Source organism: Coffea arabica, chromosome 4c (assembly GCF_036785885.1).
Source record: "Coffea arabica cultivar ET-39 chromosome 4c, Coffea Arabica ET-39 HiFi, whole genome shotgun sequence".
NCBI lineage: Eukaryota > Viridiplantae > Streptophyta > Magnoliopsida > Gentianales > Rubiaceae > Coffea > Coffea arabica.
This window is the reverse complement of record NC_092316.1, coordinates 4,174,146-4,200,084: the sequence shown is the minus strand read 5'-3', so window position 1 is coordinate 4,200,084 and position 25,939 is coordinate 4,174,146. Positions and strand designations below refer to the sequence as shown.

Below are 25,939 nucleotides of genomic sequence, written 5' to 3'. Positions count from 1 at the left end.
AGGGGATATAAAGCACAAAAGTTTAAGAAAAAATAGACAGTGTGACACTAACAGAAGAATAAATGCCCTTAATTGGCTACAAAAATTTTATCAATGCAACTGATAAATGAATGTCTATACCCAACCTATCTACATTAACAACCAAAGTAAAACAAACAAACCAACAAACAAAAGTAAAAAGGAAAGAAAAACTCTTCTCTTCCGATATTGCAGATGGGAAGAGCATGGAAGCACCGTGTTAACTAAAAACTCGATCGATAATAATAATTAGAAGCCTAAGACTCTTTTTTGTCGCCTTACTTATCATTTCTCAGCCGCTGTCTTCAACCTCTGTATTCACAAAATCGATGTATAATTCTATATTTAATTCTTGAGAAGCCACCGTTTATATAATTGCGTCTCTTCTGCTATGCATCAAGCTCACATGGGAACATAGTTGATGCAAATGGATTATAGTCACCAAAAATATTGTCATGTTCGTCGGCAAAGTTGCCCGAGTCTTGACAAGCAAAGTACGTCTGAATATCATCAGGGAAGCTCCTCCGCGGCGGCTCTGGCTGTTCGGGAGGCGTCGAAGGGCTGTCAACAGCTGATGCCCGCTCGAGCATTTCCTTGCACTTGGATGACTGCAGGAGAAGCCCTGACGCGGACGAAGCGGTGGCACCGCCAGCTGGACATGGCTGTGGCGCGGTGGTGGTGGTGGTGGTGGTGGTGGAGGTGTCGGGCGAGCTAGAGCTATGTTGTTGTTGCTGCTGCTGATGGATGAAGCTTAAATCCACTTCTTCACTGGCATCATCCTTGATTGGATTAACTTCGAGGTCAACGTTAGGGTTTTGTTCAGAGCTGGCAACGTTATTGACACCGTTACCAGTTTGGTTTGGTCTTAGCCGCTTGACGTAACGGCTAAGGTCAAAGTTAGTAACGGCGTTAAGTCCTCTGTACTCTATTGCCGCCATGTCATATGCAGTCGCTGCTTCTTCTTGTGTAGCTGCATGACGTGCATGGGCGTAACTATAATAAATTCAAGAATTCATCCCACATATTATAATGTTTGGTGGAAAAGGTTGAAAAAGTTATAATACTCCATCAAAAAAGTTTAAACCTTAAATGTTTGCCTTAGCAGTTGAGAGTTTGGTGATCCACGTACAACTACCAACCATATTTGATGCTCTTTCATCATCTACTAATTCTGTTCATGACTACGCATTAATGCATGTATGTAACTACTTCAAAATTTTCATCTTTAGATATACATAATTACTCAAGATTGTGGTACTCCCTCCGTCCCACTTTAATAGTCCTGTATTCCTTTTTCATCTGTCCCAAATTGTGGTTCACTTCCCAATTGAAGAATGTGGTTGTATTTTAATTTTTCTAAAATACCCTTATTCAATGTAAGTAGTTGTTACTATAAACCTACCCCACTTAATGAGAGTTGATTCTTTTTTTACCATCAATTCAAGTTCCCATAAAATTGTACCATATTTAATGTAAGGGTATTTTAGGAAAATAGCAATCTAAATTTACTTTTCCAACAAAGTTAACTACTTTTTCTTAAACTGTGTGAAAAAAGAAACAAGACTGTCAAAGTGGGACGGAGGGAGTATTTATTAATAATACCACGTGAGAACCAACACAAAATATTATTATTGTTTGCTTTCACTTGGCATGACTTGTGTTAAGAATGCAAATCAATCTTAGTGACATATGGAGGTACAAGGAGCTTTCTCTACTAAAATATCCAATTAATTAGGCGTATCAATAGATAATCTTAAGGGTCATATCATGTTTATGAAATCTGTTTGAATAGATTAATTAGCTTATTGAATTTGGAAAGTGCCAAATGTTGTGCCACGAGCAAGTAATTGGGAGCCGTTGGTTAATTAGGTGGGCGACCAAGATGTTGATTTCATTCTATAGTAGATTATCTAACCATTAATTAAGAAAGCATTAGTCACCTACTTTTGGTAATCTTGACAACGTTTTTTTAAGAAAGCAGGTTCATTTTTTATTGAATCACACCAGGGGAAAGGGGAAAAGAAGAAAACAACAACAACAACAACGAGAGTCATAATTAATCTAGCTCTTAAACCAAGAAATGAAGAAGAATAACACTCAAAAAACCACGAAAATTTTTAGTTAGATTTGTCCTTATGGTGGAAGGAGGCAATGAGCATTTTTGGCATAAAAAATATACCAGCCAACAGAGGGTAAACAAAGGGCAAGATGGAAAGAGTTACCATATGTTCCGAGGTAAAGGTACTTGTTGCCAAAGACTCTTCCTATTCGGGCCTCCCATCTCCCATTATGATGGTGTCTGCGCAATCAACACCGCCAGAATTTAATGCTAAAATGTGAGAGAAGATCATCCCAAAAAGTTCCATCTCAATTCTACCAGATCTGTGGACTGACTGATGTGCTATTGCATGAAAATGATGAGAACCGATCAGACTTGGCATGCATGATGCATGTCAATTGGGCAAGTAAGGGTGATGGATACCTAAGCACTACTTTGACAACTTTGTATCATTGGTCCAGCATCAATTAGTCAAGAGTCATAAATTTACGTCTTCCTAACCACTTTGTGGCTGGATGATGCCCAGAAGTTATAATAAGAAGTTTACTTCACCAGAACCGGCTGGCTTTTAAAATGAACTGGATGGAGGGGCCTTGCCATTAACGGAGTACAGCAATTTCCCGTGTATGTATCAGTATAAACCCCACCTCATACTAAGTTGTGATATGAACAACAAATATTTGGATTTTGGTACATTATAAATAAAAAAAAAAAAAATCTGTCTAACGGGTGCCAACGGATACTGGTTACGATTTATTTCACGTGTCATATTGTTTAAAAGATAATACTCTTAATTAGAAAAAATAAAATAAATACAAAGGAATGTAAGTAAAAATAACTGGAAAAAGTATATAAATGCGAGGAAGGGTAATAATTACACGGTACGTTGTTAAGTCAATTCTAATGTTGGGCATCAGTTATAAACAAAACTCCAAAAAAAAAGGACCGTAAATGATAGGTAGGTGCTAATTTCAGGAGAGAAACATACTTATGTGTCTTAATCACAGGCGGGATTCATGTCTTTTATTTTGCTTGATGGTAAGTGAACCATGCTCATCAAATGCGAAAATTAATATAACATTATTCCCTTCGAGAAACAAACAAACTAATTTTACCTGGCCACTCCTCTATATTTAGAGACACCCCTCGAAAACCCGCTGCTTTTTCTGCCAAAACAGATTCTTCAAATTAAGTTGATATCCGACTTTGCATCAAAATAAAAAAGGGCCATGACATTTAAAGGAAATTTGTGATCCTATTGGCAACTGCGTTTGTACACAACGTACCTTCTCAATGATCCAATGTACTCTTCTTTAGACTGACCCTCCATTTCGCTGAGCTCATTTCCATACGTCGAGAGCTACATACATCAAGCAAAACCGCTATGATTATCTAACAGAAAGAAATTCAAGTCTTTTAAAATCTTACAGTATAAATTCCTTCAACAAAAAAAAAAAAAAAAGATTTGCAAGTTGAATTATAGATTACAGGAAAATTGAGAATTGTGTCTTGTCCCCAGTACTTCAATGCTGCCAAGTCATATGCATGTGCCGCCGCTTCTTCATCATCGTAAGCTCCTGCCAGCCAAAAAAAAGAAAGCCCGATTCATGGAGCATCCACATCCACTTGTACAATATTGCTTGTATCCACGTAGCTACACTAAAGTGACTCTTTTTTTTTTTTTTTCTTATTTCATATATATATATATATGAGCGCAAGAAGAGTGGACCTTTTCAAACCGATATTGTACAGTAATATTTCTTTTCAGAATTCGAATTGAGGTTTAGTGATAATTAAAGAATATATGACAATGCTGATAAAGATGGAAACCTACTTACCAAGATATACTGCATTTTTTGTTGCAGTCCACCGTGAACACCGGTCAACAGAAACACCCCAACAAAAAGGAAAACATTAAACCCCCACGTTAATCACTCTCCACTAATTAAAACAAAGACGTTAAAACATGCATCCTAAATAGTACTGTGATTAAAAGAAAAAAAGAAAACCTTGTCTTCCTTTTTTGTTTTGCGACTCATTCCAACAGTTCTTATCCCACAAATGAGCTTCATACCGGCCAGTCCACCGGTGTCTGCAGCAAGCATAGGTGGTAAAATGAAACCCTTTAATTTTATTCGATAAAGAAAGGCAAAAAAGAAGAAAAGAAAAGCCGTGGTTATATATGGAAAGATGATCACCACACCACTTTCATATATTTACAGTACCTGGTAACACCCCGATAAACAGAACTTCGTTGCTGTGGAGAATCTCTGGGCACGCTCTTGCGGGTTCGCTTAGTTTTGGTGGTTTTGACAACGGGAGTAGTAGAGTTACTGCTATTATTATTATCGGCGTCAATGCTGGTGGTGGTGGTGGTGGTAGTGGAACTTGTTTTCTGCTTGGAAGATTTCGCCATGAAATAAGGAAGATTAGATAGTTCACCTCGAGGGACGAAAAAATTGAGGAAAGATCGCTCTGATGAGTGCAGAGATTAAAGGCTATAAAGGAGGAGGAAGATAGAAAAAAGGAATAATAATGGACCAATGAACTATAGCTAGTAATGAAATAATGGTAACTATTTAGAATGACTTGGTCCTCCTCAGATCAGATGTGAGGGATATAAAGGGTGGAAAGGGACGAAAAAAAAAATGGCGACGTAGAGAAGATTATTTGGATTATTTGGAAGAGAGCGAGGTGGCAAATCAGAGGAGAAAACCAGAAAGCCGGCAGAGGAAAAAGGGTGGATAGTTAGTAGTTAGTACGGCCGTCTATGAGCGGGTTTGGTTTGGTGTGGGGAGTACATTTCTTGGTTTCCTTCTGAATTGTCTTGTTTTGCTAGTGAGTTGGTGGTTATATTGCTTAGCTCCTCCTCTTGGCTCTTGCTGGTGGGGTTAAGCTGTTTTTAAATTTTGATTGAAGAGAGGAGAAATATATGGTAACCTAAGAATTGAATTGATGTAGGTTGCAATTTTCTAGCCTAGGTTTACATGCTGAGTTAAAACCGATGCACCTTTTCTGCCTCCAATTTAATACTACATCAAATTCAATAAATCTTTAAAATAGCGGATTATAACTAATCTTATCATTATTTCGAATTCAAATTCCAAACTCTCTTACTACTTCCGTATTAGATGAATGAATTGAGAATTGCTGTTTATATTATTGTTATTATTACTACCTTTTGTTTGGATTCATTCTAAACATGTTCTTTAATTAGTTTAGTTTAGTCCCTAAAAGCAGAATTTTAATGCCCATGATTTTGCAATATGAATTTCAATTTTTATCAACCTTACCAAAATATAATATGATTATTTTTGATATTGGTTACTTATCCCCATGTATCTAGACACTCTTCCAAATTAATTATACTTTTTTTAATAAAAAAAAATTAACACTCAAATGTAAACCAAATTGCATGCAGGTTATGAGATTTTTCTTTTTCACTTTAAAGTTGACCTCTTCAATTTTGGTTGAAGTTAAACTTTGAAAATTTGACATCACTCAATTTACATTTATGTTTGAAATAACTAAACTTGGTGCTTTTATTTTGAAAATGCAAAGCTAAGTTTAGTTTGAAAGAGTAAAACCAAAAAAAACGGTTCAAATTTGTTTATTTATTATTTTAAATGAATCGATTCTATTTTATCTTTTATATTATAAATTTTGATATATGAAACACGAATATCTATTGTTAGCTATTCATAAATAAGTTTATGTTTACTCTACCATATAACACATTATGAATTAAATTATTTTATTCAAATTGCGATCAAATATCAACCAACAATAGGTGAACAAATTTTGTCTTAATTTGGACATTAAAATTAAAAAAGTCCATTTTTTCCTCACAAAGTGATTTTTTCTTTTCTTTTTCTCTCTCTATTTTGAACATGAAGCCTATTATCGTAGTGTACACTCCTTTGAATCCTTTTGCTTTTTATTATATAATTTTGTCTATAAAATATTATTATTATTATTGTTTTGACATGAATTGTAATTTTGTCACAAGTTAGAATGGTAGTTCAGATGGAATGAAAGAGAAACATATGGTAAGGTGGGAATTGACTTAGGCTGCAATTTTCGTGCTTAGATTTACATATTGAATTAAAGCCAATCTTCTATTTATGACTCACATTTTTTAATAACTGCACGTGCGGGACCAAAACTATTTATCATCATTTTAACAAATTTTTTGTTTTTATTGTCAAAAAGATTGAAAATAAAGCTAGCTATTATGAGCAAGAATTTAATTATTTTAAAACTGTAAATCACTAGCCAGTGATTAGGTTTCCATTGAATGTGGCTGGGCTGGGTCAAGTAGGGGTGGGAGGTTAAAAAAAAAAAGGGTAAACCAAAGTTATAAAGCAACAATTATTTGACTTGAATTAATCTTGGTCAAACCTATGTAGAAGTTATTTAATGTTCATTCTCACAAAACAAAACAAAAAAGTTATTTAATGTAATTATTTCTCAACAAAATTGACCGGCCAACATGTAACATTAAAAAGTTATTTAAAGTCCAGTGATATAAAACTCTGGAGGGGGTTGAGCACATAGAACAAAAGATTTGGGGCTAAAGTAAAATTTTTGAAACTGCTTTCTTCTCCATCGTTTCTCGGCCCAAAAAGCCCCATCCCCACCAAGGCACCAACGTCCATCGCAGCCACTATTCTACCCAATTCCACGCGGCGCCAGAGTCGGAGACGGCACAATTCCGGGCAGTAGTCATCCAATCACGCGACTCTTTCCCTCTCTCCTTTTCTCTCTTCCTTCCTCTGTCCGGTGAGTTGCAGAAAAGAAAAGAGAGGGTTACTTTCCTTAACAACTGATCCGATTCTGTCATTTTACTTGACGATATGCGTGTTGATCCATCTAGGCTTGTTTCTCCTCCGTTTCCGCGCGTTTTTGTGTGGAAGCTGGTTATCTCTTATTCTAGGCAAAATATGCGAACACTTCCCTTAGCAATTTCACTTACTTTCTTTCCTTAGTAGTTTGCATATTTGCCAAACATAGAAAACTCATTCCTGAGGAATTTTTTCCCCTTTTCAGTTTCCTGGAGCCGAAAAGGGTATGAGTAATTTCGAATCTCTACTTTCCCTGCTCTTTATCAAGGTTTCACAAAACCTTCCAAGCTAAGCAAGTGTTTTTTCTGGGAAATTTGATTTTCTTTACTGAATGTCGATTCTTTGGATGCTAATAGGGGTTTTGGGTTCTGGGGTTTTGGTTTTGGCAGCTTCATCAACGTGAGTTTTATATCATGTTCATTTATTATAACTATTGAGCGATTAGAGTAATACTCTGAAATAATTGATGCTATTTCCAGCTAAAAATCAAATTAATGATGGAAGGCAACAATATAAGATGGCACCAGGATGATAAAAGGGAGGAAGAGGTGGAGGAAGAAGAGTATGTATTGATAAATCTGGATGCTGTGACGGACCTTGTTAACATTCCTCCCAATGCTCCCTATGTTCTCTCTGTAATATTTCTTCAACCTCGCTCTCAAACTCTAATTTTTATTCTTATTAGTATATTGTTAAATTTCATGTTGTCATTTTCTTTGTGTGTGTGTGTTGTAAAATTGCTTGATTGATTATAAATATGGTTCTTTTTCTGCTTCTGTTGTGGTAAATGCGAAGTCCGTCATCTATTCTGTTCTTGTTTAAGCTACCATGTTTAGAAGCAAAAAGTTTGGAATTTTGGAAGATATATTGTAAAGCTGCTTTATCCAATGTTTATAACTTTTGCAGTCTGTTTATCCTTCTTGTTTATCTTTTTGGTTCATGTCTATTCTTTCTGCTCCTGGAGGGGTGGATACGGTGTTTTCTGGTTTTGTTATTTAGTCTGATTGAAATTCTGAATGCTCAAAATTGTTTCAATATCTAAATTGCTTTTTTTTTTAGGTGCAGTTTGGAATTTTTTAAATGATTTACAGCTCCGGCTTTTGCTATGTGATGTCTAACCTTTGGTTGCTAATTTATGCAGGGTTTAGACACACTAAATCCAACTTTGATCATCGATGAGAAATTTAGACTGGTGAGTGTTAAGCTTTTCTGGAATTTGTTTGGTTTGGGTGGTGAAAACTACATTGTATTTGATGTATTCACGTCACACTACTCTTTTATTTCTCAGATAGGTGAATATGAAGAAACAATTGGGACGTGCCTTGTTTTTAGCGAATGTGGTAAGATGTAATCCTCCCTGTTCTTTGTCCATTTTTATTTTAATTTGAAAAAAGTGTGTTTGGACATAGAAGTGCAGAGAAGGCTCCATACCTCTTTATTAGACCAATGAATTTCGATTATCCCTTATTTACCTTTAAACTCATCAGTCAAATGCTTTAGTTTACTCTCCTCCTTCACTTCAAATTTGACGCACTTTGCAACTTTAATTAGCTCTGATGTAAGTTTGCTGAAGTCCTATTACCGTATCTTAAATGATGGCTGAGTGAGATTTTATGCTTTGAATGGCACAACGGAATTCCAACCAAAATTTTTTAGGATTTTTGTCTTCTGATGATTCTTGCTTGTAGTTGTGTAAGTGGTTGGCATACAGGTCAATAACCACTCTTCCACCATAGGCAAGGCCCTTCATTTCTTGCAACGAATATTGTGCCCTTCATTTCAATGTAACTTACAGTGACTGCTCTAGTACTTGAAACGGAATTTTTGGTGATCCTTGAGTTGCTTTCAGATTAGCTCTATGGGGACTGGATTAAAGGTTGTAGATGAAATGATGGCCAAATTGCCCCACTCTAAAGAATCAGCTGGCTATGGGTTCTAAAATTTCCTATTTTTCGCTTGCTTTACATTTGTCATTCTGGACTTCATGTAAGTACTGGGGCAGAGAACGAGGAATAAGAAGAATATCTGCCCTGTTACCACTGAACGAGTAGATAGATGAAACTTTACGAGCGAGTTTGGACACATTTTGGACATTGAAATGTTGAATTTCTTGGTTTTACACGGTTGATTATTTATCCAGCATCTTAAATCTGTATCATTCTTAGCAAAAATCTTAGGAAGAATACATGTATTGAACACCTCTTCCTATAGTATACTAAAACTGAGTTATGTTTGTAGATGCTGCTCCTGAGCTCCATCAAGAAACAGGCCCATCTGAAGCCAACCTTTTCACCGGAAGATGTATAGTAGACAACAAGCGTGCCCCCACTAAGCAAGTCAAGCCAATAACACAACTTCACAAGATTCTAAAGTTCAGATTGGCGCAAGAAGCAGACATTGGAGATTCTACAGCCAAGCAGACGAATATTGTCAATAACGAGAATTCAAACCTCAAAGTCTGATGTTTTGTAGTTTGTGGTAGCATATTTTAGCAGTAGGTGATTTCTTGCTAGGCAGCGTGGATCGGCGCGTGCGTGTTACTTCTGGACTGTAGCCGGCATAATTCTTCGGTTGATTTGTTTAACTGTATACGGGGATACGCGGCCGGTTAACCATACCTTCGTCCTCAAAAGCGATAAACGTTATGGAAACTTAAAAAGAGTTAGTTTCCTGCCTCTCCTTGGATCTTTATTTTAGCTGATAAGGAAGTGTATAATTCTTAACAACCTAGTAATAGCGACAGGTAGTATGTGTAGCACATGGATGTGTGGACGCATGCATGCTTACTTGCAGTTGTGATTCATAAATACATTAAATAACTTGTTTAACGTTACTATTTCGGACCAGGAGTGACAATGCATCGTTTTTTGGCTAGTGGGTCAATTAGCTAATGCAAACCACTTGGAGGTGAAAACAACACTGGCAATTATGTTAATTGCTCTGGTTTTGATTTGATCTATCAGAAATATTTATATGATGTAATTTCTACCCTTCTTAGTACACATCTACTAAAAATATTTTTTTAAAAAAAATAATAATTCCATCTTGCATCCACCAGAATTAGCAGCATGCTTGAGCCGACACTCGTGTTTAGTAAATGAGCAAATTTCTTGCACTATTGCTGAATGAACTTGTTTCTGTTTTTTGCTTCGTATGGACCTATGTATCTGTTCCTCTATTCATCCCTGCATTTTATTTGCTTTGGACCTGCCCACGGCAATTGCTTATCCGCGAACGCTCTCAGCCCCAACGGCTTCTGCCAGACAAGAGATCATATCATATGGACAGTATCCAAATCTTTTTGATACTTAGATCATCACATCAAAGTTTGCTGAAATATTTTGGGAAGTCGGACAGAAGAAATGCTACTCATATGATAACAGTTTATAACGTCCTTGACTTTCTGCTGGTTCAAGTTTTCAGTGATCTCATTATTTAAGCAGTTTGGCTGGAAGCCATTGATGCAAAAGTGATTCAGTGGAGGAAACTTGCTTAATTGACTGCTGATAAAGATATTAATCTGGCAGTCTTGCCAGGATTTAACCATCCTCAAATTCTGGCTGGAGGGTATCATTCAAGATTAGGTAGAAATTTGGCAAGTGATTGTGCCATTTCATGAACGAGAAATCATATGCTCTGTCTACGAGGCATTTCCAAAGATGAGCTTTGTGTGTGGTCATTCGTGTTAAGAATCTCTGATATAATAATACTTTTTATATTCCCATTTCATTTATTTTAGCACTGCAAAAGCGTTGGTTTTTCCAAGATTATTTGGCAGCATTCTTGTTGAGACCTCTGAATAGCAAAAAAAAATCCAAATCCCGCTGGCATTGTTTGCACCGATGTCTGCTTTAATTCGTACACTATTCTTATATTCCTGCTCTCGGATTTGTGGTCTAAGTTTGCTGGATTTGGAATTTGTGGAAGATACTGCAGATTTTGGATGTTTGCACATTTACCAGCACGCTCCGGTGATCCAGATATAAACTTTGGAAATTCCTATGCTCAAAGCCTAATTAGCATTACTTTCATATATTTGTAGTCATTTTGTCCTTCCAGCAAAGAGATAGAGGGGTGGAAAAAATCGCATTTCCATATAATAATTGCATAGGTGTAAGCATGGTTCAAAGTCTTGATCGAGACCAATACGACTCGGCTGAGTCATTATTGGAACAGACTCCTCCGATATGATATCGGGACAAAATGATTTTGAGATACTTGACTCACCGAAAACTCGGCCAAGTCACCGAGAACTTGGTCGAGAAGTCTCCGCTATGGATAGTCTCTGCTGAGTCAGCTCGAATCACCTCGAGTCGACTCGCAAATTTACATTTTACAAATTTTCTTTTGCTAATTTTTTTATTATTTTTGTTTAGCATATTTTTGAACACTATTCACAATTTTAGAGTATTAAATGGTTCAAAATTTACGTCTCGCCGAAATTATAATCGATATGTCGAGATCGATGTGGAACGGTCTGAACTGCGACGGCAACTTTGAACCATGGGTGTAAGGCTAAGATTATCCGACGGTTGAGGTTATCCATTTCAAAGTGATTTCTGTGTATTTTAGGAATCATAATCTACATAAAAAGCAATGAATCTATATTCTATATTGAGTGTGCCAAGTACGTAGGATTGTTTCTTTTGGGAGGTATGGCCTCTATGGTCTAGGTAACAAACATATCACACTTGTTCCGACCGCCGGACTAGGGAGGTAATTAAGTCGAGTCAAGTCAAGCTCGAGCATCGCGATACTCGAGCTCTACTTGACTTGCAGGAAGGATATTCGAACTTGAGCAAGTCACATTATTGGAGCTCAAGTTCGAGATCGATACATTGCTTATCGAATTCGAACTCAACTCGCATGAGTTCGAGTCAAAGCTAACCTTATCGAACTCGAGTCAAAAAAATTTGAAATTATTTTGACAATTTTTGAGTGAAAAAGCATTATCATCCTTCAAAAAATTTCATACAATATAAAATATTTTGTAAATTTAACCACTCTTGTGGGCATAAGGATAATTTCATAATAATAACATATTAAAAATTAAAATTAAAAAACTTGATAAGGCTCAACGAGCCTTCCAATTTTGCTACTGGATACTCAAACTTGACGCGTTAGGGTCTATCAAACTACTCGAACTCGATCGAGTTCAAGTCAAGCTTTTGACGGAGTTACTCGCGAGCAACTCACGAGCAGCTCGGTTTGATTATAAACCTACGACAGACCACGATTTCAATGGCTTCTCTTGATGACGCTAGGTTTACTTTCATAAAATAATGCTCAAGAAAACCGATATGCACTTGAAGCTTTTTGCCTCCAGAACCCTAGCTACATTTCATAGTGTCATATATTACACTTGGACGCTCAGCAAATACAAGTGGCTTTTCATACAATTACACTACCTATACCATTCCCAATAATTAGGAATCATGGATATCATACATGACTGAAACAGAAATGCCTAATCTCCTTCATAGCAGCCAACTAGCTGTTTGGCTCTCCCTACCAGCAGCCTGTAGGCCATCTAATCTAATAGAAACTGCAAGATTCTTTAGCAAATCCCAATTTAGACTCTTTAGTGTCATATATGACTCTTGTATTCTTTTGCTGATAATTGCCAATAATACCAATCTCATCTTCAAAAGTCAGGCTTGCAAGAGCTAAGCAAACCTGAGATGCATCGCTCTTTGCAATGTAAACAATTCCAGTGACATCCACAGTGAGCTCAGCATCACCCTCAAACTGCATTTTAACCGTGGGAACATCTACTTCATCATATGAAGAAAGATTAAAGCAAGTGTCCAAGATTGAAAAGCTTGGTGCTGTAGGGTACCCTGAAAATTGTTTCAAGAATTCGGTCTTCACAGCCTCATAAATTGATGGAGGCAACCTCGTAATAACTGTCCCTGAATCAATAAGAATCCCAGCTTTACCAAAACTTGGAGCTTGTGTAGCAACCCCGCCAACAGTAATTCCAGTGAGATTGAGAAAGTAGAATGTCACCGGCTGTGGATTTGGAACCATTCTAGTATACGAAAACGGTGTAGAATTCTTGCAAACTGAAGCATCACCACCTAATATTAGCGAACCAGAAGAACCAACATCAGTTGTAGGTAAACAGTAGGAGAAAACACCTCCAAATACATCAGAAGTTTGAGAAATCAGGGAAAGATCGCTCCTTCCCAGCCCCATTAGACCTGAAGCAGCCCCAAAGAGGCCTCTGTTGTTTCTTCCACAGCCAAATACAAAGTTCTCAACAGGGATGGTTCCAAGTATTAGGCGGTCGCTGCCCAGAACGCCTCGAGTATAAGATCCATCACCATAGCTCACCTCATACTTACATGTTCCTGCATCACCTCCGCACAGTCCTGAATTGCCTGTGGCAAATTGCAAAGACTGACAGGCTGATGACTTGCAAGGAATTGAATGGTATGAAGATGATAATGAGGGGTCAAATATAGGTTCGGGTTGATTATAACATAATTTGCAAGGTTGGCATTGAACCCAAGTCAGATCACTGCCTGTATCAACAATTACTGTCATATTTCTGCCACCTACTGTCACAGGCACGATATAGTTTAGAGTATGCAGATTTACACCAGAAGCAATGGGAATCCGAGTTTGGGAGTGGGCTTCAGTTTTGCCGGAAGCCAAGATTTTAATTTGAGCATGTATTGACTTGACTCGAATTCTATCGGCCTGTAGCCAATTTTGGAGCCTCTGATTCCAGTCAGATATGATTCCAGAGAAGCAATCTCTGTGCCTCATTTCCAAAATAGTTGCACCATTCTCCGTTCCTGCAAAAGCAAAGGTATTATTTATTCTACAGACATTTTCGTATGAAGAAAATTTATACTTGAAACGAACCTTGAGCTTTCAGTATAAGTTCTATATAGAGAAATGAATTTTCCATTCTAAACAAGGAGAAAGAATGTACGTAAGGAGCTTCCCTTTCTGTTGGCGTCCATAATTTAGACAATTTGCAAATAAATCTCAGTTCTGGGGGCAATGAAGCAATTCTAGCCAACTTCAAACAGTTAACATAGCATAAAACTGTACCACAATCGAGAACTAAGCTTTTTCTTTGCTCTTTACAGCTGAATTCCACTACTTTACTAGTACTACTGCTACGGTCCAGTCCAGTCTCTTCAGACTGAAGAGACAGAGAAAGAATCTTATGGCATTTCAAGAAACTACAGTGCATGAAAACGGATCCCAAAGGAGTTCATAAAGCTACAAAGTTACAATTCACAATTAAAGAATCTATTAGCATTCATCATTTCACATACTCACTTGATTTTTGCGATAAAAAACTTGTTTTGCTACTTCTCTGTGACCATTGAAGCTTTTTCAGAGAAAGGACTTCCTTCTCTCTGTAGCTACTGAAAACTCCACGAGTATTAGTGCTAAGAAGTAGAATAACAGCTACAAGCACCATCGATGAGCAAGAAGCCATCTAGATTTCTGCCAATATCCCGGTGCAATTGTTGAAGGAGAAACAAAACAATTAGAAATATTTAAAAGATCAAAGGACGTGGGAAGGAGGCACGAAGGACTGATGAGAGAGAGGAGGGACGAGAAGAGGAGAAGAGGAGAAGTGGAGAGATTCTTGAGAGTTGGAATTTGGCTTAAGAACAAAAGAAACGAGGCTGGCTTTAGGACCCACTTTTGCATGAGAAATTATTGGGAATTCACGTGCATAAGCGTAGAAAAAGAAAAACAAAGCAAGTCTTCTCTTCTGTGTTTATTTTATGGGGTTGGAATGGGACTTCAATTTTCACGAGCTACTGTTTGAGCATTTTTTTAAAAATTGTTTTGCAAAGATTTTTATTGGTTCGTTGAGGCTTCCATGGATAAGGACTCATTCCTTCACGGATTCAACTGTCGCAGCTTACAAACAAACAATAGAATGGAGAAAGGGAAAGATGTTAAGCTCAGATTGCGAGAGAAAGGGAGAGATGCATATGGTGCTTATCCTCTTCTACTATTACAAAGTAGGCCTCCTCAATCCTTGCCTATAGTCACTCAGCAAAACTCCAGCTTTGTTAGTGTCTTTTCTTGTGTAAGTTTGTAACCAACGAAAACAACTGAGTATTCTGAAGCCCTATCTCTATCCTGGACCTTTCTAAGATCCAGACAAATACAATAATAATGTTTCCCAAAAAAAAAATTTTTTTTTTTTTTTTGGATAGGTAAGTTTTATTAATAGCCAAGAACATATCAGCAAAATTCTCCAACCAAGCAAAATTCTCTGATAAACTTATCAACAAAGCAAAATATTCTTGGGTTTAGTTTGGATAAAACGGAAGAATGCATAATGATGAAGAAATATATTTGATCAATATTATGAAGACTTATCATAAGAACAAAAAAAAAAGGATCAATATTTGCATTACCTTCCGTCCTCGTGGGGTGCGCCCTTCGTTTTTGCTTCACGTAAATTCAATAACAAATTAATTAATGTGTAAAGATTACACATAAAGTACAATGGTCCTTAAGAATTAGATAAATTGGAAGAAAAATATAAAAAATAAGAATTTATTTTAATTCCTGAAGTATGGTTCAAATTGAGGAAAACATGTCCTGTGCTCTCCGCAACATGCCTTGAACCACAAATTCGAACTATACTTGAGGATTTAAAATAATTGCTTCTTTTTTATTTTTCTTTCGATTTATCTAATTTTTAATATTCATTATTAAGATTTAAAATAATTATTGATTCAAAACTATTTATGGAAGTAAATATATGATTTTTATAAAATAATAAGCAAAAACTTTTTTCTATTTTTTTGGATTGCTTCAGGGTTAATAAAATAAAAATATATTCTTTTTTTAATACAACATGGCCTCAATAAGGGCATTTTCGGTATTAAGGGGGATTTTTGTTAAATGTTTGATCATTCAAAAGGTGAGACCGTTATTTGGACAAATTACATGGATTGATTGGTAATATGGTCAAACCTCAGGGGAGGTAAATGTAATTAACCCTTACATCTATATATATTTAGCTCGTGAAACTTTTGCATTAATTAGACAAATTGTGTTGTTTGCGTCTGGAATTTCTCCCGGCATTATCCTTGTTCAAACATAAACCAGCTCAGGTTTATAAATGTTTAGGGAATATTTAGGCAAAGAGTAGCTCACGGGTATACCAAACACTTGTGGTAGCTTCACTGGAATCGCATTAATTGGCCGAATAACAAATACTTTCCACAGCTGAGTTAAGTTAACAGTAGTATATTAGTACTATTGTACTACCAATAATAGAATATTTGGAGACAGATTTGTTTGGATCGCATTTTTCAATATTTTTTATAGAAAATTATTGATACGATTTGCTATATGTAAGATAAAAAGATGATTGGAAAATGTATTTACGGAAAACGTACAATTTTCTCCAAACAAAAGGGGACAACACCTCGCAAAGAGCTAACATTCACTTTGCATTATGTCAATGAGACAAAATCGTTTGGACCATATCATATCTTTGATAAATATAAATTTATATAATTTTAAGCAAAAGACAAAATAGACTTTTTATCCTAAAAATAATATATATATATATATATATGTGTGTGTGTGTGTGTGTGAAGGTTGATTGAACTCGATTAAGTTCAATGAGCTTTCAATCTTCAAATATTAAGTTTGAACTCGACTCATTAAGTAATTCAATCAGATTGAACTCGAGTTCAAACACGATCAATGCAAGTTCAAGTTCAAATTTTGATCGACCAAACTTGCAGCAACTCAAGTAAGCTTGACTCATTTGCACTTCTAACCCTACCTTCCCGGCTTCCCTTCCTAGTAAGGGAAAAAAAAACACTAACTAGGCGACCGTGAAGGAAAATAAAATGTAGCGGACAAAAACATCAATGAACTTTAAGCAAAGGACTCAATAACAACTTCCCTTTACCGTTCTAAAGAAAATGTAGAGTGGAAGATGTACATTCGTTGGGCCTTGATGTTGATTACTTATTGGGCCTTGAAGCCCAAATTTTCAATTGAAAATGTGTTGGCCCTTCGACTGGTAACAAGGGTCAATTAGCATGTGAACGGGCCTCTTTTAGCATATACGTGGTCCATACTCCAGACCTCCCAGCGAGGATTCTTCTGCTACAAAGCCTAGTAGTATGACTTTTCTTCTCAACTATTATATTGCATGTCATGGAAGGGGGAAAAGAAGGAAGTGAAAAAGATTAGTAATATATCATAGCTAGAACAACATTGCTCAGTTGAGAGTAGATTTGAAGAAATTAATAATGTTACATTGCATGATGAATTGAAGAATGGATAAAATCTTTTATATATAGCTTTAGATTATTTTTTGTTTTGTCAGCAACGATACATTTGTATAATCTATTCTATCATAATCTAAGGGAGAGGGGAAGCCTGAGGAGGCTGTGGTAAGGGACTAGTGGATATACAGATCCAACTAGATCAAGGGAGTGCTATGACACAATTCTTAGATTTTTTTCACTGCAGATAAAGTTGTAACCCTCACCTACAGTCCAAGGAGGGACTTAAGCCCCTCCCTAGTGGGGGTTTATATATAACTTTAGATAAAAGCATTTATTTATTTATTCGTTCATTTTGGCAACAACATCAATCTCAGTGGACACTGTCCTAAAAGCAAAAAATCTGCTCTAACCATAAATAGAAACAAGAGCCCAAAATGGCATAAGCTAAAAGGGCCCAAAATGCAAGAGATAAGCAAGAGGTTTTTTTTTTTTTTTTTTTTTTCCCTCTGTCCCATTCAGAAATTACTGCTCTTATCCTTTATGTCCGAATTCAACATCAATATCATAATCAAAAACTGCACATGGCAATAGTTTTCAGTAATCAAATTTTGGAGAGTAAATATAAAACTTGCCAGTTAAAAAGAACATCACGCGCGTGATCTTTTGAAAAGAAAGCAACAAAACAGCGCGTGATACAGTTGCCGCCGCCAAGTACCAGAAGCGAACGCGTGTGGATTACGTAACCTACGCAATAGGACAAAAAATGAGACAATAATCACTCACAAACATTATCCACTTGGGTTGCTTACGTGTCACTACATGCAACTGGATTTCTCCACGTGTACAGACGTTATCATCTCAGCCATCCCACCACCGCCAACCTCCACCATCTCCCTACGTTCCATCTCTCTAAATTTGTCTGCATTGTATCGTACAACTAGACGAGCAGAACGTTCTCATGTGCGGTCCCCGCACTTTATCCACTGACTCACTAGCGCTCACGTGATCCAATGACCTTTCTAATTTCTATCCTCCCAACCCAACACTTGAAATGGGATTCCATGGTCTTGGAACCTCTTTGGATGTTTTTTTTTTTTAGTAATTGTTTGTAGAATAAAATATACTTAACACATTTTTTTTTGGATGTAATACATGTGAAGAAAAAAGTAATTTAAAAAATTAAATATTTTTGCAAAATTTAAAAAAAATCATGAAAAATACAATTTAAACAGAATTTAAAGAAGTATGAACCGAGATTCACTACTATATTTTGATATCATCATCAGAAGAGACAGGCTAAGGTTGTGTTTGAATTGCATTTTTCGTCATTTTTTATGGAAAAATTACTGTAACGATTTGATATATGTGAGGAGAAAAGGTGATAGAAAAATATGATCACAGAAAACGACAATATTTTCTGACGAAAACAAACAATCCAAGCATGGCCTAAATTTTTCATCTCTTCTCTCGTAAAGTTTGACATTTTTCTTGAACTAAAAAAGATGAGCTATTGATGAAATTTGTAAAACATTTGATAGAAACTATTTTAGATTAGGCTAATAGTAGTATAATCAGCGAGAGTCTAAGGCCAAGTTTTAAATTCGACGCGGTAATTAATATAAACGTATATGAGTTGTAATTGACAGTATTGAGCAGTAAAAATTAATAGTATTGCATAAAGAGCGTATTTATTTGGTAACCTGAAGGCACAAGCAACCCAATGATATCTTTTGCAAAATGACCAAATTTTGAGAAAACCTTTACAAAATTCATTTTCAATAATTGGAAGTTTTCTATATGTAAGTGAACTCATCGATCTTAGGCGGCCGGGGTCAATACAGGCGGGTGAACTCATCGATCCGGACCAGACATTTTCTACTCTTACTCCATTTGTTACCCCTGCATTGCACGCGGTAGCTGTGGAGAGTGAGGGTATTGCACGTGCAAGGTTAATAGCAGCGCGTGTTGGTGACACGTGTGAGTCGCGTCAGAAGCTTTTTACGCCTAGTTTTCTTAGCAGCCACTTTGTTTAAAGGCGAAGCAGTAGAAATTTCCATTCAAGGCTTTGAAGAAAAATTGAGATTGGAGAGATCTGTCGTTCTTTGGTTGTTTAGGGCAAACTCTTTGCTTTGACTTGGTGAGTTTTCCTATTGATTTCTGCGATTCCAGTTTTGTAGTTTTCTGATTTGATGGTTCAGGCGACGAAAAGCGGCGAGTTGCAGAGAGGGGAAATGGCGGCAGTGAAGAGGGAACTTGAAGACCCTTTGGAAGAAGAATATGGCCCTCTTAACAAGCGATCCAAACACTCTTCTTCGCTTCATGTTCGTAATTTTTCTCTTTGTCTCTCTCATGTATACTTGTAGAAGTGTTGGGGTTTTGTCTTCCGGTTTAAGTTTATATGTATATATACATATAAATATATATATATATATATATATTTGAATCGGATTAACTCCAAATAATTGGATCTTGAACATCTATCAGTTTTTAGGAGTTTGTGTGAATTTTGGGTTTTTTTTTCCTGGTTTTATTCTATGTGGTTTTGTCTGTATGATTGGAAAGTTCAATTTCTGATGTACTTTCGGGGGCTTTGACTGTTGCAGCAGGGAAGTGGGGAAGTGGGTGGCTTTCCGGTGGCACCGCCGGCTCAGTATAACCCATTAGACGAGCCGAGTCCATTGGGATTGAGGCTGAGGAAAAGTCCTTCCCTTTTGGAATTGATCCAAATGAGGCTTTCTCAAGCTAATTCACCTAAGGGTGCAAGTTCCAGTAAAAAAGAGCTTAAAGGGGCCGCTGCTTCTGGTTCCTCTGAGAAGCTCAAGGCCTCAAATTTTCCAGCAACGATTCTGCGAATTGGGACCTGGGAGGTATCTTTATACATTGGCATTTGATCATGGATTTTAGAAACTTGTTTTATTGGATTGCTTATGATTTCGTTAATTTTGATTGCATATCTTTGTTCTAATTTCTAGTATAAGTCAAGATATGAAGGGGATTTGGTAGCAAAGTGTTATTTTGCAAAGCATAAGCTTGTATGGGAGGTTCTTGATGGCGGGCTCAAGAATAAGATTGAAATTCAATGGTCTGATATAATGGCTTTGAAGGCGAATTATCCTGATGATGGACCGGGGACTTTGGATGTAGTGGTATTAACAACACTTCCTGTGCCTTTGTTAATTACACTGTATGCCGTTATTATGAACTTTTTATAGTGAAATCATGTTTTTTTTTTTTTTTTAAATGGTGTAGCTTGCAAGACAACCTCTTTTCTTTAGGGAGACAAATCCACAGCCCAGGAAGCATACCCTGTGGCAGGCAACATCTGATTTTACTGGGGGTCAGGCCAGCATACAAAGGTATGGTAATCTCTCATTCATTCATGAGTTTATTGTGTTGCCATTTTTAAATGGCGCTTTTTAGGCAACAAGCTACTTGTTCCATACTGTATGTGTCCTATTTGTTTATTTATGTAGCAAGGAGTTTTTGTTCTCCACCCCCACATTTTGATTTGTACCATTTGAGTTACTTCATCAATTTGTTATTTCTTAGGTGGTTCTTTGACTTTCTCAGTAACATCTCAGCATTATGTAGATAGCGATTTGTTATCACCACAGCTATACTGCCTTGACCGCAGATGTATCTGAACAATAGTCTGCATACACCTCTCTTCTCTGATGTTGACTTCCAAGTTCCTATCTTATGAGCATTTAGAGCGAAATGCTGACTTTTATGAGTATCAGCGACTCACGACTGAATTTCAATTGTTGGACTTACTCTATTCTAGCCTTCTGTGCTCTTAGCATTTCTCCCTTTATCACCAAAGAGATGATTTTTTTTATTGGGTGGGGGAGAAGAAACAGGGGAGAGGGGTAATCCCGAATTGGACATTTGAAATATATTTGGTAGCTTATGAGAGATGCTCTAATTTTTATTTTTTTTTAAAGTGACAGTTTTTCCTTTTCGTTGTTTTGCTCAATCTCTGGAGACTAAGTGCAATATAGCAATGGTCTGACTCACCATTGATTGGCATTTTTTCTGGGATTTCTGGCAGGCGTCATTTTCTGCAGTGTCCACAAGGCTTGTTGGGAAAGCATTTCGAAAAGCTTATTCAATGTGATCCTCGTCTTAACTTCCTGAGTAAACAAGGAGAGATAACGTTGGATTCTCCATATTTTGAACCCAGAATCTCTGTGTTTGATGACCCAAGTGAAAACAAAGCTGCATTTGATTTGAACAATCATGAGAGTCCCACTTTCTTCAACCTGAGGGATGCAGCATCACCATCAGGTGGTCAATCATCTTCTTCGAGGAATGAACAAGACACTGTTAGTAGACCTAGAGAATCTATTAGACATGAAACACCATCACCCAGCTCAGGTAACCGGTCCTTTTAATAGTCTTGAACCAAAATTTGATATTTACTAAAAGTTTCTGACCAACAGAAATGTAAAATGTCATTTTCATTTGATTTATAATGTGTACAGAGTATTTCTTTTCCTCCAAGGAGGTTTATATATGTAGTCGAGTCTCTCTAGTAGTATTTGACTCTGTGTTTTGGTTTATTCAGTAATGGATACGCATGTAATTGAAGAAATAAAAAATAGTGGAGGAGAGCAATGGAAGGAACTTAGCAGCTGGCATCAGATAAGAGTACCGGGGTTGCATTCTTCTATGTCTATGTCTGATCTTGTGAGCCATCTTGAAAATCGGATATCAGAGCAGAGGACATCTGACAATTTCATCCTCTCAAGTGATGAACGACAAGGGCTGGAGATCCTGGAAGAAATTAACCGATGTTTGTTTAGTGACTCTCAATACGTGCCAGCTTCTGATGAAAAGTCTCTCATGTCAAGGGTCAATTCTCTGTGCTGTCTTCTGCAGAAAGACCCTATGACAGGCCAAATATTGCCATCTAAAAGTGAGAGCATTTCTGATGTGTTGGTGATGGATAAGAGAATAGATGATTCAAGCTTTACTTTACAGGCCAGTGGAAGCAAGATCGATGAAAAGTCTGCCGTAGCTGAGGGGGAAATGGAAGATATCTTAGGGTGCAAGCAGCCTCCTCCTATGTCTAGAAAGGACTCTGTTGGGGACTTGCTGCTAAATCTTCCAAGGATAGCATCTCTGCCTCAGTTCTTATTCAACATCTCAGAAGATGTTGACAATCAAGCTCGGTAGCATGTGTCCTTCGGGTCTACCAGTGAAGTTCCTTGCCCAGAAACCTGTACATATACATACGTTAGGGTCTTTTGCTGCAATTTGCATACCGTGGTGGATTCGGAGATTCTCATTGATGAAGAATCCTAAATGTTTTTCTTTTTGTGTTATGCTTGTTGGGTTGTAGATTTGGTATTGGGTGTAGCTGATATCACATTATCTAAGTGGAAAGTGGAAAATGTGCAGTTTTATCTTATCGAAGAACATCTCTAGTATACATATGAATCCGAGGCTTCCTTTCTGGCAATCAGAAACTACATACATCCATGTGCTCAGTGCATGGTGGTGATTGCATAAATTTCCACAGGTAAGGACTTAGCCTGGAGTGGGTTTCCGTGTTTATCTGCTGCTTAGATTCACAATCAAAGACCTCTTGATTTATGAACGACAAAAATGATGAGCATAAGAAACCAAAGGTAGAGCGTGTGGATGTAAAATGACAAGTATAAGAAACTAAAGGCAGAGTCTTTGATCGATTAGTCAAGCGAAAAGTCAGCTGCAAGCAAAATAGAGCTCAAAGCGCAGAGTTGTTCTGGTTGACTTTCATTAAGAAGATTTACAGTATACAATTTATGCTAGTTGTGAAATATATGTGAACTAATTATACACACACATGACCGCATAAGTCTCAAAATTACAAAATAAATATTGTGCCAACCGTATATGCAAAATAAAACAATACTCCCCAGAAGAAAAGTCCATATGACTAGTTCCTACTATTGAAGAAAGAACGAAAAAATCAAGGCTCCTCTCCACCTTCATCATCATCTACGTCGTCATTCTCCTGTAACATGTCCATGAGCATTGTAACTTGGTTTTGCAGCATTGCATTTTGACGCTCAACTTCAGATCGCTTGCTCCGTTCCTCCAGCAGCTGGAGTTGCAAATGCTCAAGGCATCGAGCATCCTCTTCTAACTGCTCATTCAGACCATCAATCTCCCTATCCTGCAAACGAAATAATGTAATTAGTTGTTACATCCTGTGAGAGGACAACCGGCGTTTTCGAGTAAAAAGAGCAATATTTGCTCTAGTACTCAAAGAGGCTACCGAGAACACCACCTTTCTATTCATTTCCTGGACGGCAATCCTGCGCATGCTTTCCACAACATCAACATTCACAAGCTTCCTCTTCTTGCCAATCAGCCAGCCTTTGGGATAAGTTGCTGCATCAAAGTCCGGTGGGGGAAGTAACATTTCAGCGGATGGTCTACGACCATTTATATTTGTCATGGGTTCCAGTGGTTCAAAGAGTGCCTTCCTCTTCTCTGATAGAACAACAGGGGTTGAATCCTCCTGCATTGCCTCAGCGGTGGGATTTTCCTGTGTTTCTGGAGGTTTATCAGCATCATTTTCTGTTGGTTTGTCTAAATACTTCACGCTGACTGCAGGAAGATGCAAACGTTCAGCAGGAATCTCTCCAGGAAAAAATATGCTTAGTTTCAAAATATTTTTACTAAGGCAGTAAGCAAGATGGGAATCACAAAGAGCTCAAGATTGCTGCCTTCTATAATCTGCTAAATAGATGCTATAGTAAGTAACAAGAATTAGTGCTTTCAAATTAGGGTTGCAGTAAGTAAGAAGGCAAAACTCTGACTAGAAGGAGGCGCCCTTTTATTTGAAATCTATGTCCACAAGGCTATGAAGAAGTTAAACTTGTAAACGTGAACCTAGTCTCAGAGTCTTTAAAAATAACTAGTATTAGTTTGGTTTAGTTTTTAGTCTGAAGAGGTATTCCAGAGTCAAATGCTTGCAGGTCTCCAGTTAATAGGCTCTACTTTACTGATCAAACTGCAAATTAGCATTGGCAAAATTTTGATCTTCTCATACTGGTTTGAAAATATTACAGCTATTACATTAAGTGATTGAAATTGCGATTATGACTTAACTAAGATCTCAAGTTTACAATCATTAACTATGATCAGAAGTTTCACCATTGAAAAATGTCACAGAGTAGAAAAAGATTCTTAACATTAGGTATAGATGATTTTAAAATCAAATGTAAAATCTTAATAGCGGAAAAACTGTGGAGGAGAAAAATACTTATCTTGGTGACGGAAAAATCAAATGTGGGTTTGTTTGGATTGGCATGATTTCAGATAAAATAATTTGCTTCACAAATTTCAATCACCTTTTTATTTTCTCAATCACCTTTTTATCTCACATTCATCACATCACATCAAAAAAGTGTTACAGTAATTATCTCAAATAAATCATCAGCAAAACTTTAAAGCCAACTAATCATGAGGTGGTCATTTCATAGTCTAAAAGGAATTTTTTTTTTTTAAAAAATAATCTTTAGGGGTAAACATTAAATTCCAATCAGACGGGGAGGATTGTAGATGGACAATCCATTTTCTCCCATCTTTTTTATTTATTTATTTTCTTTTCTAATAGTAGTATTTTCTTTGAGGTTGATTTGCTAGCTAACTCCAACCTAAATCGAGCCAATCATGAGTAATGAAGTGACGTGGGAGCAAAGTCAGACCAAGTATTGGTGGTGCAGCTGTACGCTTCCCTTCCCTAACCCACAACCGCAGCACCCCATCCACATGGGAAGATCCCACTTCACAATCATCGCCCATGTCCAGAGTACACATCCCAGCAGCAAGTTCCCAACCCCAGAAAAGGGCAAAAAAAAAGAAAAGAAAAAGAAAAAGGGAGGAGGAGTCGCAGAGATAAGGTTCAGGGCTAAGCTGCTTAATCTCGGAGCAGCTGTGTCAAATTGTCAGAGTTAATTGTTGGGATTAGTTTTGCAAATGATTTAGCCGACAAACAAGAAGAACCAAAGCAGAAAAATACTCCAAGCTTCAAATGTCAAGAAAGCAAACAATTCTGGATCCCAAGTCTTAGCCTTTGCATGAAGAGATCTACGGTTCTACAGTCATTTGCATCCTGCAACCCCTCATCAAACCATGGGTTGATCCTTAAACCCCACAAATTCAAAACAAAATTTGACCCCAAGGATGCGAAGAGAAAAGGATAATTAAGCACAAGAATCAAAAGGGTCGCTAACCTGCCCTTCTCCTGGATTTCCAGAAAACAGGAGCAGAAGAAACAGGAGAGAATCCATTGATCAAAGTCTGCTCCACCTTCTTATTTGGTTCCTCCATAGCATTCGTACCTTATCCGACTTACAAGTCAAGAGCTGACCATCAAAAGCTATTTCTTCCTTTTATTTTATGGACTCATAAGATAACAAGGAAAGAAAAGATCTTTTTTTTTTTTTTATAGTAGTAGTAATTATATCTGCCTCTTCAGACCTTAGCTGCTAATTATAGTAGTAGTACTAATTTAAGTCTGTTGCTGTTGAGGAAATAGTAGGCTTTGTTAGGAGTTGGAGTAGGCGAGAAGAAGAAGGTTGTTATTACACAACTCAAGCCGATGAAGTGAGAGAATATTGAATCATCAACACGGACGGATGTGGGAAATGAGAGAGAGAGAGAGAGAGAGAGAGAGAGAGAGAGAGAGAGGATTAGCACTCCAGGTTTCCTGGCATCAAATTCATCACCCAAAGAGAGAGGTGGCTGACGGAATCGTCAATGGCTTTGGACGGCCT

General features: G+C 37.2%; 5 protein-coding genes across 6 annotated transcripts; 2 read left to right on the top strand and 3 right to left on the bottom strand.

Annotated features, from left to right (window-relative positions):
• Nucleotides 1-55: 55 nt before the first annotated feature.
• On the bottom strand, nucleotides 56-4,942 carry LOC113739657 (AP2-like ethylene-responsive transcription factor At1g79700). Its single transcript, XM_027266926.2, has 8 exons — nucleotides 4,303-4,942; nucleotides 4,087-4,169; nucleotides 3,916-3,924; nucleotides 3,566-3,654; nucleotides 3,364-3,437; nucleotides 3,193-3,243; nucleotides 2,241-2,317; nucleotides 56-988 (listed from the first exon to the last, which is right to left on the bottom strand). Exons 1-8 carry the CDS (start codon nucleotides 4,491-4,493, stop codon nucleotides 408-410), a joined length of 1,155 nt encoding a protein of 384 aa, XP_027122727.1. The 5' UTR covers nucleotides 4,494-4,942; the 3' UTR covers nucleotides 56-407.
• A 1,712-nt stretch (nucleotides 4,943-6,654) lies between these two features.
• Nucleotides 6,655-9,596, top strand: LOC113739660 (uncharacterized). Its single transcript, XM_072045563.1, has 7 exons — nucleotides 6,655-6,859; nucleotides 7,127-7,145; nucleotides 7,278-7,320; nucleotides 7,401-7,556; nucleotides 8,063-8,113; nucleotides 8,210-8,261; nucleotides 9,160-9,596. The coding sequence occupies exons 4-7, from the start codon at nucleotides 7,416-7,418 to the stop codon at nucleotides 9,381-9,383; spliced, it is 468 nt and encodes a 155-aa protein (XP_071901664.1). The 5' UTR covers nucleotides 6,655-6,859; nucleotides 7,127-7,145; nucleotides 7,278-7,320; nucleotides 7,401-7,415; the 3' UTR covers nucleotides 9,384-9,596.
• A 2,626-nt stretch (nucleotides 9,597-12,222) lies between these two features.
• LOC113739656 (aspartyl protease family protein At5g10770-like) lies at nucleotides 12,223-14,527 on the bottom strand. Its single transcript, XM_027266925.2, has 2 exons — nucleotides 14,221-14,527; nucleotides 12,223-13,724 (listed from the first exon to the last, which is right to left on the bottom strand). The coding sequence occupies exons 1-2, from the start codon at nucleotides 14,381-14,383 to the stop codon at nucleotides 12,457-12,459; spliced, it is 1,431 nt and encodes a 476-aa protein (XP_027122726.1). The 5' UTR covers nucleotides 14,384-14,527; the 3' UTR covers nucleotides 12,223-12,456.
• A 4,638-nt stretch (nucleotides 14,528-19,165) lies between these two features.
• On the top strand, nucleotides 19,166-22,578 carry LOC113739655 (uncharacterized). Of its 2 annotated transcripts, XM_027266923.2 has the most exons (7): nucleotides 19,166-19,302; nucleotides 19,364-19,486; nucleotides 19,769-20,032; nucleotides 20,138-20,311; nucleotides 20,415-20,521; nucleotides 21,217-21,542; nucleotides 21,733-22,578. In XM_027266923.2, exons 2-7 carry the CDS (start codon nucleotides 19,397-19,399, stop codon nucleotides 22,341-22,343), a joined length of 1,572 nt encoding a protein of 523 aa, XP_027122724.1. In that variant the 5' UTR covers nucleotides 19,166-19,302; nucleotides 19,364-19,396; the 3' UTR covers nucleotides 22,344-22,578. The 2 variants fall into 2 exon arrangements, with proteins under 2 accessions (XP_027122724.1, XP_027122723.1); XM_027266922.2 differs by having other exon boundaries at nucleotides 19,221-19,486.
• Nucleotides 22,579-22,890: 312 nt separating this feature from the next.
• LOC113739659 (protein HEADING DATE REPRESSOR 1-like) lies at nucleotides 22,891-25,665 on the bottom strand. The gene is made up of 3 exons (XM_027266930.2): nucleotides 25,397-25,665; nucleotides 23,443-23,765; nucleotides 22,891-23,328 (listed from the first exon to the last, which is right to left on the bottom strand). Exons 1-3 carry the CDS (start codon nucleotides 25,491-25,493, stop codon nucleotides 23,122-23,124), a joined length of 627 nt encoding a protein of 208 aa, XP_027122731.1. The 5' UTR covers nucleotides 25,494-25,665; the 3' UTR covers nucleotides 22,891-23,121.
• Between the last annotated feature and the right edge of the window lie 274 nt (nucleotides 25,666-25,939).

Bases quoted from the DNA above. Each gene is read 5' to 3' on its own strand.
- LOC113739656 (XM_027266925.2), bottom strand. From the start codon at position 14,383: ATGGCTTCTTGCTCATCGATGGTGCTTGTAGCTGTTATTCTACTTCTT. The intron at 13,725-14,220 runs GTGAGTATGTGA...TTGCTTTTGCAG, and splicing joins TTTTTTATCGCAAAAATCAA to GAACGGAGAATGGTGCAACT.
- LOC113739657 (XM_027266926.2), bottom strand. From the start codon at position 4,493: ATGGCGAAATCTTCCAAGCAGAAAACAAGTTCCACTACCACCACCACC. The intron at 3,438-3,565 runs GTAATCTATAAT...TGATGTATGTAG, and splicing joins ACACAATTCTCAATTTTCCT to CTCTCGACGTATGGAAATGA. The intron at 3,244-3,363 runs GTACGTTGTGTA...CTGTTTTGGCAG, and splicing joins TACATTGGATCATTGAGAAG to AAAAAGCAGCGGGTTTTCGA.
- LOC113739660 (XM_072045563.1), top strand. From the start codon at position 7,416: ATGATGGAAGGCAACAATATAAGATGGCACCAGGATGATAAAAGGGAG. The intron at 7,557-8,062 runs GTAATATTTCTT...TAATTTATGCAG, and splicing joins ATGCTCCCTATGTTCTCTCT to GGTTTAGACACACTAAATCC. The intron at 8,262-9,159 runs GTAAGATGTAAT...TTATGTTTGTAG, and splicing joins CCTTGTTTTTAGCGAATGTG to ATGCTGCTCCTGAGCTCCAT.
- LOC113739659 (XM_027266930.2), bottom strand. From the start codon at position 25,493: ATGGAGGAACCAAATAAGAAGGTGGAGCAGACTTTGATCAATGGATTC. The intron at 23,766-25,396 runs GTTAGCGACCCT...ATCTTCCTGCAG, and splicing joins GAAATCCAGGAGAAGGGCAG to TCAGCGTGAAGTATTTAGAC. The intron at 23,329-23,442 runs GTGGTGTTCTCG...TTTCGTTTGCAG, and splicing joins TCCAGGAAATGAATAGAAAG to GATAGGGAGATTGATGGTCT.
- LOC113739655 (XM_027266922.2), top strand. From the start codon at position 19,355: ATGGTTCAGGCGACGAAAAGCGGCGAGTTGCAGAGAGGGGAAATGGCG. The intron at 20,522-21,216 runs GTATGGTAATCT...GATTTCTGGCAG, and splicing joins GGTCAGGCCAGCATACAAAG to GCGTCATTTTCTGCAGTGTC. The intron at 21,543-21,732 runs GTAACCGGTCCT...TGGTTTATTCAG, and splicing joins AACACCATCACCCAGCTCAG to TAATGGATACGCATGTAATT.